Source organism: Leopardus geoffroyi, chromosome C2 (assembly GCF_018350155.1).
Source record: "Leopardus geoffroyi isolate Oge1 chromosome C2, O.geoffroyi_Oge1_pat1.0, whole genome shotgun sequence".
Taxonomy (NCBI): Eukaryota; Metazoa; Chordata; class Mammalia; order Carnivora; family Felidae; genus Leopardus; species Leopardus geoffroyi.
Window position 1 is genome coordinate 25,678,598 of NC_059333.1, and position 17,300 is coordinate 25,695,897.

General features: G+C 36.2%; 1 protein-coding gene across 3 annotated transcripts in view; it reads right to left on the reverse strand.

The window, feature by feature from the left end:
* Positions 1-1,478: 1,478 nt before the first annotated feature.
* The window catches only part of CHODL (chondrolectin), a 32,455-nt gene continuing 16,633 nt past the window's right edge, over positions 1,479-17,300 (reverse strand). For 2 of the 3 annotated variants that reach the window (XM_045501596.1, XM_045501594.1), the window contains exons 2-6: positions 13,565-13,874; positions 12,524-12,681; positions 8,604-8,690; positions 6,625-6,727; positions 1,479-2,899 (exon numbers count right to left, since the gene is read on the reverse strand). In XM_045501596.1, coding sequence (XP_045357552.1) covers positions 2,815-2,899; positions 6,625-6,727; positions 8,604-8,690; positions 12,524-12,681; positions 13,565-13,830 — 699 coding nt within the window. In that variant the 5' untranslated portion in view covers positions 13,831-13,874 and the 3' untranslated portion in view covers positions 1,479-2,814. Of the gene's footprint in view, positions 2,900-4,222; positions 4,302-6,624; positions 6,728-8,603; positions 8,691-12,523; positions 12,682-13,564; positions 13,875-17,300 lie in introns of all 3 variants that reach the window. The other variant, XM_045501595.1, reaches the window with a different exon arrangement.

Consider the following 17,300-nt stretch of genomic DNA (forward strand, 5'->3'; position numbering starts at 1 on the left):
GGAAGACAAAATCCACACCTACTTAATACACACACACACACACACACACACACACACACGTCTATATAATCACAAGTAATAGAAGAAAGAATAAGGTTAAGGGATTGTAGACTGGCCCTACCAAACAAGAAACAAGATGGGGCTACATCTGAAAGGAATGATTCTTACTGAGGTATTGAAGAGAATTAGGGCCTCTGTGTAGGTGGAGGTTTAGGGAAGTTCAGATAATCAGGTGTTGTACCAAAAGTCACTATCTTGGGGGGAACAGAGAAACAGAAAACAACGTCACATAAAAAGGTGTGGCCAGATAATTGGGGACTACAAATTCCTGGTAAACAATCATGGTATTTATTCTTAGGACAAAAGTCAGGAGTCTCTGAACACACTACTCTTTTTAAGACCTTTCCAATGACCTGATCTTAGGAGCAGTTGGAAAGGATGAAGCAGCAGGTATTGTTTGATTTTACTACCTGGATATTGTTCCACAATTCACCTACATTCCAAAACACGTATGAGAACTATGCTCTGAAAATACAAACACAACAGATACATCATGTACTCCTTTTCATTTTTCAAAGGTCAGCTAAAATTTTAAGAACCCCTAAGCACAGTGTCACTGTCATCTTTTAATAAAAGGGAAGTTGAGGGGCGCCTGGGTGGCGCAGTCGGTTAAGCGTCCGACTTCAGCCAGGTCACGATCTCGCGGTCCGTGAGTTCGAGCCCCGCGTCGGGCTCTGGGCTGATGGCTCGGAGCCTGGGGCCTGTTTCCGATTCTGTGTCTCCCTCTCTCTCTGCCCCTTCCCCGTTCATGCTCTGTCTCTCTCTGTCCCAAAAATAAATAAACGTTGAAAAAAAAAAAATTTAAAAAAAAAAAAAAAAGGGAAGTTGATTGCCCCACTCCTCGTAATGTATGGGGTTAGTAATTGATACTGGAACAGTTACGCGGATCTGGATCAAGACAAAAGCAAAACCACAGCCCTTGCCCATTGCCTTTCCTCTCCTGACCTGCAGCTGTTGTAGTCATGGGTGGCACAGAAGTGGGGGAAAGCGCTGTCTCCTTCCCATCAAGTCCTGACTGAAGGAAGAAGTGCACAGCGGGAGCTTGGAGGGAAGAGGTAGATCCCAGTCAATGTGGGTAGCCAAGCAGAGAAAGGGGGTGCTAAGTGTGGGCAGATGGAAGTTTACAATACAGCTGTCCATGCCCTCAGTCTCCAAGCAGCAGAAAGGGGGCCAATGCCCACTCATCTCTATTTGTCTTTAAGTTTCACCAACCAACACTAGTCATGATTGCCTTAATGAAAGCTCTTTATTTTCTAACACCAAAGGTATAACAGGGCAAAGATGGGGTTTAAAATGCTCTATAACTCCAACTTCCATTCATACCATACTTTAACAGTAATTTGTTTTCATCTTCATGTGCTGATGCAAACAGATCTATATTTTGTTCACTTAAAAGATTTAGACAACACCCACGGCCATTCGTCAGAAACAAGAACTTTTTATTTAGTTAAAAGGAACACAGGGACATTTGAAGACCAGATAGTTACAAGTCTCTTGAGAAGGAGACACAAGCATTGAAGAAACTAGCAGAAGATAAGACAAGAGGAGCCGCAGTTCACTCTCTCAGACGAATCCTCAACACGAACACATGATTGATCACTGATGCCCTCCAACCCATTTTCACACTAAATCATAGTTTCTCTCCTTCATGAAATGTCGGTGTGCTGTGCTTACCTCCACATGGACGGTGGTGACGACGCACCTGGTCCCAACCATAAGACCACCTTACATGCTAATGGAGGCTGAACAGAGCTATGGAAAACCTTAGGCACACTCTGCAGCTGCTTTCACTGCTAATCCCCACCCCCAAACAACTGTCTTTGTTTTGTGGGCAAGGGAAGGACCAACTTGATTCCAGAACCCCTTAGAGAGCTACTTGTGGTTATATAGGCAACATGTGAAGACATATGATTTATATTGTGTATGCCATGTTTTTGTTCTAGACGGAGTATAATATTGTTTATACAGCTATTAACAAAGTTATTACAAAATCTGTTGAATTTTAAACTAAAAATAATTGTAAGGCACATGTCTTGCACAATTGAAATTAGACAGTTCTTGCCTCTAAGTAAAATATTTGAGTAAATTTACACCACAGTTAATGAAATAGCTTCTTATTTCTGAAGAGATTTCCTAAACACTGTCTGACCCCAGAGCAGAGAAACTGAAAGAAGATGAACCATTTCTAGAAAAGAAACATTTTCTGTGACAATATATCTATGTGTGTGTGGATTCAGCTGAAAATAGTGATAAATTTCTTTAATCAAAACAGCATGTATTGAAAAATGAAACACCATAAAAATAAATATTAGAACAGTCCATTTTTATCAAACACTTATGTAAAGGTAAAATATTTTTGCACACTGTAAACTTTAATACAATTTACATTACGTGAACTAGATTACAACTTATGAAAGGTGAAAGAAACAAAAATAACTGCCTCCAACACATACATTTCTCTAATGTGTTGACAGCAATTTTATTTGCATGGTCCATTCCATTTACTTGAAGTTTGGGTGCATCCTTTAGCGATAAGCATGTCTCACTCCATTGTCAGCACAGCGTATTTTGTAAATGAAATAACCAACATATAAAAATTATTTTAATATTTGCCTCAAGGGGGAGCTTACAGTTCATCTTGCAGATCCTCTGAGATTTCAAGCCATTCCAAGCGAATGTTCTAGATGCCATTCCTTATGCAGATCCAGAATTCTAAAATTCTATTTTCTGTGCTGGAGCCAAGTCGATGGATTCTTACACTTCCATGCCACTTTCTTTTCTGGTGCTTTTTGAAATCCACAGGGTGGACTGGTTTGGGCTAGTTTTTGTTCTTCCTTTACTGAAAAACATAAGAAGAAGTAAGCTCAATGCCTGAGACTTATTACTGAAATAGGCATGTTTTGGTCCCAGGGGAGATATTGCAAACCCTTCTTATGAAAGGGTCTTTCTTCTCTCACCAGCATATCTACAAAAAATTCCAGATTATTCCAGAATGTGAAGATGGTAAATAGACCATGTAAAATAATGAAAAAAATAGAATGATCTCTGTTTGACCCTTTGTAGTACAGAATTCAGACACATTCACACGCACACGCATGCACACACACACACACACACACACACCACAAATATGTCTGAAACAATACCAACAATTTTCATTATAATCACCAATAAATCTTCATTTTATTTGATAAGTGATTTTGAAATTTTGCTTTGTGGATATTCTTCCATTCACATATGCTGCATTTAATGCTAAAGGATTGAAACAGTGTTTTTGTCCTAAGTATAAAGACCTTCCTAATCTCCATCCCTCAGTTTTCCTTTTTTATAGTTAAGTCACTTAATCCCTGAAAGTTTGGTTTGACTTCAGTCTTTGCAACCAATGTAGTTCAAAGTAGATTCAGGCCTTGATAACTTTGTTCCTCTAGATCTGAGACTGAACTTCACTCTCCTTGGACGTGGAATCTGAGCCCACATTTCCAGCCCCTGTATCAGAGTTGGCTGTCTCCTCACTCTTTCCATAAAATGGCCACTGCTCAGGCTCCTGCAGAAGTGCCCATTCCTGAGTTTATGTAAGTCATCCTCCTCTAGGCTACTTATCAAGATGTAGATTCCTTTGGGTCTAGTTTCCAGAGAATGAACCCTCACCTGGATCAAGTAACCACTTCTGGTCCCTGTACACTGTGTCATGCACTTCCTGCCCCACACAGACCTCCCTTCCCCCGCATCTGCCCCACTCCCCACAGGTACTGCATTCCAGTTACTCTCAGTGTAGGTGGGGAGGGCAGAACTCCTTCAAATAAAGAAAAGAACTCTTCCTAACAAGCCTGAACAATACAATATAATATTAATTGACTTCAGTTTAACTGTAATTTTACTACTAATAAAATATGTCCAAATTATATGTTTTGGAGATTTGCTTCCAAATAAGTAAGATCAACACATCTTTATCTATGAAGTCCTCTAACATGAAGGAAAAAAACAAATAAAGCAAAGTTTATAAATAACATGACATTTTTTAAATGGTAAATAAAGGCAGTTAAGTTATGAAGGTAACTTTTTTGTGTAGCATTAGTATTTCATTTAAGAGTTACTACCAGTTAAGGAAACAAGAGTTACTATTTTGAACATGACATGGAATGATATAAACCATCATGTGTACCAGATTGGAATTTAAACTTTCTGCAAGGCACTCAGATGATAATGGAGTTGAGTCTTTGATGAAGGTTCTCCTTGCTTTCCTGGAAGAAAGGAAAAGGGGAGGATCTAAGAACGAATGAATTAAGCACTACATCTAAGTCGGGCATCTGGAGGTACCCTACTTTGGTTTATTTTCTCACTCTGGGAATTTCAAACAAGTGAAAACTCCATAGATCTTCAAAAACCTGGAAGACTTTTGCATGAATAGAATCTCCACAATAATACACTATTTGGAAGAAGGAAAACAAACTTTAAAGAAAACTCAGTTATTGGCACTATAGTAATTTTTATTTTAGAGATGACAATGCCTGCATAATATTTTTAAATCAATTTTTCTTTTTTTATAAATGTTTTTCCATAGATAATAGATCTATCCATAGATATTATAGATCTATCTATAGATCTATTATCTATATATATGTGTGTGTGTGTATATATGTATATGTGTGTGTGTGTGTGTGTGTGTGTGTATATATATATATATATATATATATATATATATATATATAAATTTTTTTTAGAGAGAGAGCATGAGCAGGGCAGAGGGGCAGAGGAGAGAGAGAGACAGAATCTTAAGCAGGCTTCACACACAGTACGGAACCCAACTCTGGACTTGATCCCATCACCCTGGGATCATGATTTGACCTGACACCAAGAGTAGGATGATCAACCAACTGAGACACCCTAAAATCGGTTTTTCAAGCTGATTTGTTATTTACAGCTCTTCCTTAACAGTTTTCTGGGTTAAGGGGGGATTTATATCACATCCTTCCTCTACTTCTCTGCTTTTCACAATGACTAATCATCTTTTCATCTCTCGTCTTAGGACGTGAAGAAAGATATGAGATATTTATTATCATCTTTTTTCTGTACAAAATATTACAAAATTTCTAACTGTGTTTCACATATATATTGGAAAACCCAGAGGATACAAAGTGTAGTATTAATTTGCCAGGCTTTATTTATCATTACTCAAAATGTCTTATTTAAACAGCCTGTACATCACACTTTGGATCCTTTAAACAATTTATGTGAACCATTTACAGTTTATATCTATTTAATTGTTTTTTTCTGGGGCTTTTTTTACTTAGTGGATTCTTTATGGTCTATTTCAGAACAGATGAAGATAAACTAAAATCCAAAGAGAAAAATGACTTCATTTGCAGTCCTTCCCTGATGACGGCACTGTCTCGATCAGTTCTTGTTTAAAATACTGACAAAGATGGCTAGTTTATTCTAGCAAATATGTTCTTATTTAAATCCAACATCTTTTCCTTTTTCTTTTAATATATATTTATATTCCATATATTTTTTTTTATTTAAAAAAAATTTTTTTTCAACGTTTATTTTTGGGACAGAGAGAGACAGAGCATGAACGGGGAAGGGGCAGAGAGAGAGGGAGACACAGAATCGGAAACAGGCTCCAGGCTCTGAGCCATCAGCCCAGAGCCTGACGCGGGGCTCGAACTCCCGGACCGCGAGATCGTGACCTGGCTGAAGTCGGACGCTTAACCGACTGCGCCACCCAGGCGCACCAATATATTTCATATATTAAAATGAAAAAAATTTCACTTCTAACTCAAGGGTATATGGCTAAATAGATATAAAAGAATACTCCGAAGAATCTTGCTGTTAAGATATATCATTTTGGCCGAAGATGCATACTAAAAGTGACCTACTTTTACCATTGTACTTTATTTCCTCTACTCAGAAGACCCTTTGGAAATAAACAAAAGCCTATGACTTAAATTTTTGAAAAAGTATTATAGAGTGCACTTACAAAAATCAAGTCTTGCATACAACTTGGGGTCAAGATTGAAAGGCTTAGCATTAATGCTTATATGTCAGAAACAAGAGTCAGTATAGAGTAGTTGCATATGTTGTAAGCTTACAAAGATTCAAATTTCAGATCCACCACCCACACAAGCTGTGAGAACCAAAGCAAAATTGTGTAACCCATCTAAGCCACCATCTTCTCAACCGAAAAACAGAAACAAAAGGGCACCTACCTCATATGACTTGTGAATATTAAGTGAGGTAATGCATGAAACCTGTATTCAAGGCCTATCTTATTAGACTGGATACACGGGGTGTGTACTGACAGACAGGAAAATCAGAACTTTCTCTCTTTATTTTTTAAGTGGGAGTGGAGCCCCAACCTGGGGTTTGAACTCATAACCATGAGATCAAGACCCGAGCTGAGATCAAGAGTCAAACACTTAACTGACTGAACCACGCAGGTGCTCCAAAATTCAGAACTTTCTTGAGACAAAGTAAAACTATAATTTACACTAATATTTTTAAAGAGTTATAAAAACCTACACAAAACTTTTTAAGTTGTCTCTGCATACATGAATTATTTACCTTTTATGCAGCATCTGGAAACAGCAGGTTCCAAAAGCGACCAGTATCAATAAAAGCAGTGGGATCGTTGGTATAACAACATAGATTAGATTGGGAATTATGCCTACAGAAATAAAACAGTCAGTAAAAAAGATGGCAGAGGCAGAATTCTCACACTAACATTATATAAAATTGCCCAAAAATTCAAGGTAAAATAAAATTATTATAATTAAATTACAAATAAATTTCTTCCCAAAATATTAAATAACCTAATAAACTAATATATTCAGGTTTAATAAAAATTAAAAACAAAATCATATTTCACTGGTTGCCATGCTTCAATTCAGTGTCTATATTTCTAAAACTACGATTAAATCTACAGTTCAGATAGAGGCTAGTTTTCATAACAAATTAATAATCTTATCTATCTCACTTCATTAATTCTCAGCTATTACTTAGAAAAACAAGCACTGATTATTAAAATAATTGTTGATTTATTGGTCATATAATCATCCTAACCAATAAGGTCAGTGCCATGATGATACTTAAGACTTTGGGATTAAATCAAAATACAAAAAAATTAACTGACGATACAGTCATAAACCAGAGACACAAGACCCCAGAAGCATAAAGACTTGATCTTAATTAAATTCTAAAATGAATCATTTTTTAGTCCTGTTCCATTACACAATATTAAGTATTCTTGGAAAAGTAAAAACTGCCACACTTCAGTCCCATACAGACTAAAATGACTTTATTGAACATTTTTTCAATGTCATAAAAGGGAAAATATTCCTAATATAATTATTTACTAATATTTTTAATTAGGTTTAGATGTTCTGAATGATTTTAAAATCAGGCACCTGAAAAGTAAAAAGCACTAAGGTTTAATGTCATGTTCATACAAGAAAAGCAAATTGAAAAACTGTGCATTTAGCTAGCAAATCAAAAGTTGTCATCATTACCAATCTGAATAATTCTGTTCAAAATGGACCAGACTTAGATCAAACTATCCATTTTACTGTACAGCACGTCCTTTATTAACTAAAGATATATTATTATCTGAGGTCCAGTGATGGGGTATTTTGAGAGTAATTTGCTATGCTTTTACCTACTCTTGAGCCCCTGACATGAAACTTCAAGCATTTTAAGGATTCAGGAAATATTTTCGTTCCTTTTCAAAATACCATCATGATCCTTTATATAGAACAGTAAAGAAAAAGAGAAAGTATGTCCTACTCTTCCTCACATTTTAGATCACCTGTGGAAAGACTCTGAGACTTTGGCTCTTTGGCTCAATCTTCACAAAGCAACTAGGAAATATCAAGATTTCTGTCCAAAAATCACAGGACCATGCAAAAAGGAGCACCAAACTAATTCTTAGAGCAGTTTCTGACTGGGATTCAAATCCTAATCGGAATGTGCAATCTGCACTGGGATTTCATGATTTCTTTTGCAGACTGGTGTGCTCAGGGCAGCTGGGTTGAGAGCTAATTATACGTACTCTGTCCACCCTGTTCACCAGTGATGTCACCTTGATAGCTTGAAATCAGCCATGGTGGGAGTATAATACACCACAGGAATCTGCAAAGGCTACAAATCAGGCTTTTTCTTTTATATCCACTCCCACACTGGTCTCTCCCTAAACATTTACCAGCACACCACTGTCTGCCGGCCGCTGAATGTGCTGATGTACATCATAACGCTTACATGTTGTTGGGGAAGTTCCCTGTGAATCCAGGTTTCCATGTGGATTACTTGGTTTATTACTAGATACATCTACCTGAGGTGAAAAATCAAAAGGAAACAAAATAGATTCTTCTATTCAAAAAACTAGCTTAGCATTATCTGTTTTAACCTAGTTCAAAAGTAAATTCCAGAGGCCAAATTTACTGCCCCCATCAATAAGCAATAAGAAAAGTTAGGGCTAACATGAAGCAGAGTTTAAAACTACAGTTTCTGCTCTTGATAGAGGAGTTAAAAACACGTGAATTCATTACCTGCTTCAGTAACAACCACATTTTGATGGGTATCTCCTGGCTGATTTGTAAAATACGTCTTTTCTACAGGAGAAGTTGGAATGATCTCTGTAAATAATAAGTACACACAACATATACAATGATAAAAAAAGAAATACAAATGTAGATGAAAATAAAAGTTTATTATAAAACAATGTAAACATCATAGCTTTTATTTCAGAGTAAAAAAGGTACATGAAATTATTCAACTGTAAAGTCATCATTTAATTATCTTTGAATAAAGTATCCACTTGGTGAATCTTTGCAACTGGATCTACTTGGTGAATCCTTGCAACCCAAATCTGCATTTACGAATCAACAGCGCATCTATACTGATGACAGCCTGCTTTGGCAGTAATGAAACCAAGCAGGTACAAAGAAAGGCAAAGAGAAGCAGGAATTGAGAGCATAAGAATGTGAGACACTGGGGTTCCTGGGTGGCTCAGTCTGTTAAGCGTCTGATTTCAGCTCAGGTCATGATCTCATGGTTCGTGGTTTCGAGACACGTGTAGGGCTCTACGCTGACAGCTCAGAGCCTGGAGCCTGCTTTGGATTCTGAGTCTCCCTCTCTCTCTGCCCCTACCCCGCTCATGCTCTATCGCTCTCTCTCAAAAATAAATAAACATGAAAAAAAATAATAAAAGAATGTGAGACGCTAACTGCAATTCAAAAGACAAGCATATCAGTATAATATTTAGATTTCTCCTTGCAGTAATAATCAGCAGATGACTACACGGATTGCACTGGGAATTGATGATTCAAGGAACAACATTCTAAAGCACATTTCTGTCCCAGAAAAACAATGCCATACTTAGATTTGCTTTCGAGTAGTGTCTATTTCTTTTTAAAAAAAACAATAATAAATTAAGGCTTGCAGGTTATTTCTTTCCTGGTTTTATGAGACAAGACCTCCTCAGTGGCCATGCAATTAAAAAGTGTCAAAATTTCTTACCATGATCTGATACTGCTGTGCCACCTATTTTTCCCCCTAGGGCACTGTTTGTTAAATTAACAGTTCAGTGAAAGTAAACTGAATTAGTAAGAAAAAAACCTGTAAACTTGTCTTTTGCTTCAAAAATATAATTCTTTGTTTATGTTTGTCAAATGATGGAAAAGAAAACACACATGCAACATTTTAAATTAGTTTATAATGTTAAGTTATTTTTAATACCATATTTGCTACTCTTTATTTGGCCACGTAGTCTCTCTTTATTGGAAGTTTACCATACACCATCCTGTAATAATATTTATTACCCTTGTGTACATATCTCACCCTAACACTTTAATAGCCTCCTGGAGGTTTTAGATATGGTCCTATCCTACACTCATTTTTCTACAGAACTGAGGCACCTTATGCCAGGCGGTGCTCAACTGGTATTTGCTGAATAAATAATACAGATATTATTCTATTTATTAAACATAGAACTGGTTATTTTAAATTTTTTTAATATTTTTATTTATTTTTGAGAAATAGAGAGAGAGCATGAGCATGGGAGGGGCAGAGAGAGAGAGGGAGACACAGAATCTGAAGCAGGCTCCAAGCTCTGAGCTGTCAGCACAGAGCGTAACTCAGGGCTTGAACTTGTGAACCATGAGATCATGACCCGAGCTGAATTTGGATGCCTAACCAACTGAGCCACCCAGGCAACCCAGAACTGGTTATTTTTGAAAATACTCTTAAAAATATTTAATTGATGTAATTTCTGATTAACAAAATTTTAAAAAGTTAATCCCATGTATACTATATTTAATGTCTAAGAACAAGAGTGCATAATGCAATTTTAATGAATACAAAAATTAGATTCAGCAGTATCCCCTTAAAAATGTCTTAGGAAAACACTGACAGTCACAAAGAGTAGATATGTAACTCACAGAACAATAACAAAAAAATAGAGAAGAGTGAAAAAATCAAGTAGTGAGTTATTCAGTTTCTTCATTAATTACTAGGTTAATTGTTTATTATTTCAGATATCATTGCTCATATTAGATGGCATGCAGGGGCAGAAAGAGGAGATGAAGTTCAAATCACACAGTACTTCAGGTGTAACTGGAGAATAAAGTTCAAAATAAGTGGTCTAATTCACAAATTTTAATAAATCCCACTGCTTACTCCTTTAATCCCTCGCCACCAGAAATTAATCATTCTCCACTAAAAAAGCACTGACCATATAAGCAAGAAATTTCATCAAACCAGCATCCCCTAAAAACAAAACACTAAGCTCAAAGAAGGTTAACAAATAGAAAATAAACAAAGATGAAAATATTCCAGTTAAAATAAAGAATAAAAATGCTATACACATAGTTATATATTTGTAACTATAAAACTGTACATGTGCATCAAAAACAAAAAAATACATAAAGGAATCTTATTCACAAAGCACAGGTTATTTGAAGATTTAGGTGGAATATAGAAGATAAAGAAGAAAATATTTTTTATCTTAAATGCTCTTTCCTGAGTAATATGAACCTAAATTACCTAATGTAAAACAAGTAAAGAAGATTCTGAGGTTGATAGTGTCCTGAATAATTTGGCAAGTATGAATGCAAAATAAAAGAAAATAGACAAATGTACAAAGGGTCAAATAGTTTACCTAAAAGCTCAAAGAAAGGAGAAAAAGATGTTGTATTAAAGAATGCTCTGTAACATACTTTGTTGCATTCAAGTACATAGTGTCACAAATTTAAAACTTCAGAGAATTTCAACTTTATATTTTTCCAATAAAAAAATAAAGACAAAGAACATAAGTGCATAACAGATTTGGCTTTGCAAAGGCTTCTAGGATGGTAATGATGGATTTACGGCTTTAAAGAATAAACTCACCAGGGATATAGAAAGCTGGCTAATATACTCAAGAGCAGGATAAATATAAGAGAAGGGTAAATCTAATCCAAATAATCCCTTGGGCTTTAAGGTCTTATGAGAAAAGGAATCATGTAATTTCAAGAGAATAATGGAAATAGCAGTACTTGATGGTAATTGCCTTCCATGAACACATTATGAGGTCAAGTAGACAGCCCCTCAAAAGATTTAAAATGATACTTCCCAACACTGAGGAGGAGAAAAACATCAAAAAAAAAATCTTAAAGCCTAAGTATCTAGTTTGACTTTATTAGGTCATTAAAAAGAATTACTTTACATAGTTTTTGCTGAGTGTCTACTTTTGGTCAAATTTTAATTTAGTCGATCTGTCCTCTTCACACTAATTCAAATTTACTATTTCAACAGGAAAACACACCAGTGTAGCTCAGGTCAATGCAATCTTCCCACGTGCTTCACGGGCAAGAAGGTGGAGACTTCAAACAAAAGCCATCTAAGGAGGTATCTTCCAAAGAATGACAATCATGGGAGGAACATGGCACAGGTCCCCACTTTTGTTTCCACTGTGGTTCAATGAGCCATAATCAGTCTGACTTTCACTGAGAAGCACATGCCAACAAATGATAAGCTAATGTTCCAGGAGAAAGTTGCTTTGTTCCCTTAAACTCACCAGATAATCACCCAAAGATCACGTGTGTAAATCTATAGGTGCTCTGGTGACTTATACCTACTTCACACACATTACACTAACTATTTACAATATTTAAAAATAGATACACGTTCTTTGTAAAACCTATTTCCAAAACACTCTGACGTTCACAGAAAAATGTTCTTTTCTCTTAAAGACATGTCTCCAGATGTGTCTAGTTACTCCCTTCTATTTGACTGATTGGACAGTTTGCTCTAGAGCATGAAGTATAATTCAGTACACTGAAGTGATGTGACAAGGTACAAAGTAATTCCACGTTTCATAGCAGAGAAACAAAAGGATCCAAAGGAAGTGAAGCCTAAATACAAATAGTGAAGATAAAAATAGAAGCAAATACGCCCAACATCTGCTGTACCTCCTTACAGGACTTCCTACCTGGTTCATACTTGCAGATGTAATTGTGCTTCATGTTGCACCTGTCATCATTCCACTGGTAAAGGTAGGGCCCCCCCAGGCCTGGATTGGCTGTTGGTTGATGATACATCACAACACACTTTTCACTTCCACAGGAAGGTTCATCAGTATACCAGTTTCTGCAAACAGAGCAGCAGGAACACCTCTAAGTGATTTCAACCATCCTATTCTTTTGGTTTGGTTTTGTTTCAAGTTTTTTTTGTATTTAAATTCCAGTTAGTTAACATATAGTACCATACTAGCTTCAGGAGTAGAATTTAGTGATTCATCACTTACATGTAACACCCAGTGCTCATCACAAGTGCCCTTCTGAATATCCATCACCCATTTAGCCCATTCTATTCTGACATCCTCAACCAAGTAATGTCCATAAAGAGGAAGAAGCTGTTACCATAGAGATGAATGAGCCAGTTCAGCTGACTTTTGCACTGAGATACCCGAACCTCTTTACAAAAGCCCAGCACTCTCTCCTACAGTAACACTCAGTACGTCTGCAGATGGACCCCTTGTTGTAGAGTATAAAATTGCTGCTATGGTACATGTAAGGCTCTATTTGGCTCCCAAAATTGAGGAGGAAGAAGGACCTTAGGCATTCTTAAAATCCAACAAAATAAAATCAAGCTCTTCGAGAACTGCTTCCGAGATGCCAGCATGTATGTAAGTCTCTTCTGTCACCAAATTTGTACCTCTCAGGACATATGTAGATATTTTCTGTAAATAACCTATTTCTTCCTCCATTATTTACAATTTGTTTAAAGTCCAAAGTCAAATCTGGTCTTGTTAACCTAGAAATATTTCTGCCTTCACCTAGAAATACTTGTGATTTTCATCACTAAAGGGTTTTGACTGTAAATACAATTTTAATTTTTTTCAATTTATAGAAATTATTTGAATTTTAAAAAAAAAGAAAAAAAAACAAAACAAAACAAAAAAACCCAGAAATCTCCCTCCTCCCTTTCGAGTCCCCCACAGCACATTTAACTCCTCAAGATCCCTACTCACCGGTACTGGGAACTGCTTCCATCAGACCACTGGTAGAGATCTGGGCAGGCACCAGATGTTTGCCCCTCTCCGTTTCGCCAAAGCCCTATCCAGAAATCACCATCAGAAATCCCTGTTCCTGGTTTTGTCAGGTTTTGCAACATACTTTCTATTAACTTCTGTTCTGCTTCATTCTCCAGGCTGAGGAGGGCCCCCCCCTCGCTCTCACAAGCCAGGCGTGCCTCCTGAAAGCTCACGCGGCTGGACAGTTCGTGGAAGTAGGCCATTTTGTAGCAGGGATGCTTGAGGTCAGCAAAGCACACCTTTTGGCCTGGAAAAAAGATAGCATGCATTGATTCTTTGAACTATATTCATAATGCTACTATGAATTAGGATTAAAGAACCAATCAAGGGGCGCCTGGGTGGCTCAGTCGGTTGAGCTTCCAACTTCAGCTCAGGTCATGATCTCACAGTTCATGAGTTCGAGCCCCGCATCAGGCTCTGTGCTGACAGCTCAAAGACTGGAGCCTGCTCCAGATTCTGTGTCTCCCTCTCTCTCTGCCCCACCCCTGGTCACTCTCTGTCTCTCTCTCAAAAGTAAATAAATATTTAAAAAAAGAACCAATCAAAACAGGATACACTCTCCCAAGAATGATTCCTCCATGGAATCATTTTATAGTTTATTTTTTAATTATTATTATCAATTTATAAAAGCAAAATGATTCCCTGGTAAACTTGTAATATGAACTTTTAAACACAGGACTCCAAAAAAACGCTTGTTAAGAGAACTCATGATTCTTCTGGCTTAGATACAAACCAATTACATAGCAAACGAAACTAGCAAAAGAAATTGCTTTTTCTTTTAGAGCAAAGAGAGCTAAAAGGTCAAAGTTATGAAAGAAAAATAATTCACAAAAGAACTTAATTTTTAAAACAAGTAAAAACCAATGTATAGAAGGTATCATAAAAAAGATACAAGGTGGCAAAATTTAAGGTGTAAACATTTGCTTTTATTGTATATATCTGAAAGCAAATACACTGAAATTGAAAGTTAATAGAGACCAGAATGAAGGTAACTCTAGTAATAATTAACTTATTAATATACAGCATTAGAAGTGACAGGAGAGATTTCTAGAGTACTCTTTGAAAAAATTCTCATTATCAATTCTCTGAATATTTTCTGGTTTTATAGGACATGCTATGTGTGAGTGTCAATTGCTCAGCCAATGACTTCTCTCTTTTTACATAGGCAGCTCAAATGAGTCATAAACTCCAAATAAAATTTCCCAAATTTGAACTTAGAGAATCAAGTACTTAAAACAAACAAACAGAAAAGAAGTGCATTTTAAATATGAAAAAGCCAAATGGCTTAGGGTTGCAATAAACACATCAGGAAATAAAGGAGCTATTAAAAATCTCATCAGATGGGGCTCCTGGGTGGCTCAGTTGGTTAAGCATCTGACTTTGGCTCAGGTCATGATCTCACAACTCGTTGGTTCAAGCCCCACGTCGGGCTCTGTGCTGACAGCTCAGAACCTGGAACCTGCTTGGGATTCTGTGCCTCCCCATCTCTCTCTTCCTCCCCCACTCACACTCAGTTTCTGTCTCTCAAAAATGAATAAATGTTTAAAAAGTTTAAAAAGATAAAAAATAAAAAAATAAAAATCTCATCAATTGCAATTATTGTCAATTTCTATAACTTGGATAGAGAGCAGAGTAAGCTCAAATTTGTTGAAACTCATCTTTCAAAGATGGTTAAACAATGAGCTAAAAACAAATTAGGTGATAAATATTTAGCAGACTTGAGAACAAATTATTTTTCAGCTTTAGAGTCTCCATTTATGTATTAAACACACACCAAATAAAAATGACTTCTTCAAATTTATTATAAAAAATGCCCTATTAGACTGGTTGAGATTAATTCCTTTATGAGTGTGAAAGGGGTAACACTGCATTTCTTTTAAATTTTTCCTAAATTAGAATTTCATTAAAATCAAATCCAAATTCATTTAAATTTACCTTTCCCTACAGTTAATCTTAACTATTGCTAGTTTTATTGCATATTTCTTTAGGAATAAAGATTGGGGACCACAAAATGTCCAAAATCCATGAATAAATAAATAGAATAATCAGAATTTGGAAAGGAAGTTTAAAATGTAATTTATATTTATACTTGTATTTTAAAGGTTTTTATGAATTACAGCACTTGATTAAGCCACCTATTCTGATATCTCTAAAGATTTTCAAAGTCAGTATATACATAAATATGTGTGTGTACATATATACACATATATACATATATTTTTAAGTCATATATGTGTTTGTGACAACAAATGAAGCTTAGAATAATTTTTGAGACTTCTTAATGGAATATCATCTTTTATAAAACTTCATTGTGTGACATCACTAGTTTACTTCTGCTCTAACAACATCTGTGAAGACTTAAAGACACAGGCAAAAGTTTGATTTAAAAAAATCTCTCAGAGCCAGAGCATAAGAGACTCTTAAAAACTGAGAACAAACTGAGGGTTGATGGGGGGTGGGAGGGAGGGGAGGGTGGGTGATGGGTATTGAGGAGGGCACCTTTTGGGATGAGCACTGGGTGTTGTATGGAAACCAATTTGACAATAAATTTCATATAATAAAATAAAAAAATAAATAAATAAAAATAAAAATAAAAAAATCTCTCAGAATCAAATTTCATACACCTGTACATGTGAATTTCACATTTGTCTACATATGAAGCAGAATGACTTTCTCCTAACTACACTATGGATGATAATAACATCAGGCCACAATAAATCCACCTACATATCAGGGATATTAGAGTGTACAGGATTCAGCTAACCACCAGCAAGGGAAGTCCTATCGCTCTGTTGTTTAGATTTGCCCCCTTATTATCACCAGACATGTATGCCAAATGATAGACAATCTCCAGAATGACCAACCTGTTTCATTTTGTTTTTCATTAGCTTCTTTGGGTCACTTCTGATCTCTGCTATCAACTTGAAAAACCGCCACGAATCCCTCTCTGTTATTTCTTTATCCCAACCCACTGTCCATAGCCTCCACTCCTTTCTTAGTCTTTTTCTGAGTTCAGTTTAGATTTGGCCTCAGAAAACAGACTATGAAGCATTTAATGTAAAATAAAGTCAAACTGTAAATGTAAAATAAAGTCAAAGGCTAAGAAATTAAGGCATAGCTTTACTGCTTTCTTAAGATCATCTTCATGAACATTATTCTTGTTGGGATTGAAGGTATTTTTTCACTTGATATTTAATTTTGTGGCTGATGAAAAAAATTTGTCAGTAGTGGAGGGAGGGAGTGTTATTGTACTTAAACACTGGCTAAAAACTACAGCATTCAAACATTGGATTCTTAATTATAGTACACCACACTGAGTCAACATTGGTACCACATCCATTCTCCCCCAGAATCAGCAATTAATGACCTATGATGACACTCAAGTCAGGAGGGAGCAGAAATCCAGAGGCCATTAAACTCACAACGGTGTTTGAGTGATAGGCATTCAGTATCATGACACAAGCTGAGAACAGCCATCTAATAAAATAGCAGTTGGAACAACGCAAGCACAACACCCAGTAGTCCTCTCTGTCTCATTAACTGTGATCTGGACCCAGAAGCAACACACTGAATAATATGAACAAATTAACAGACTTCCCCAACTGATTGTTAATGAAAATGAAAATGCTAGTATGATTGACCATAGGAAAATGGAATTAAAGAGACTTCAAGA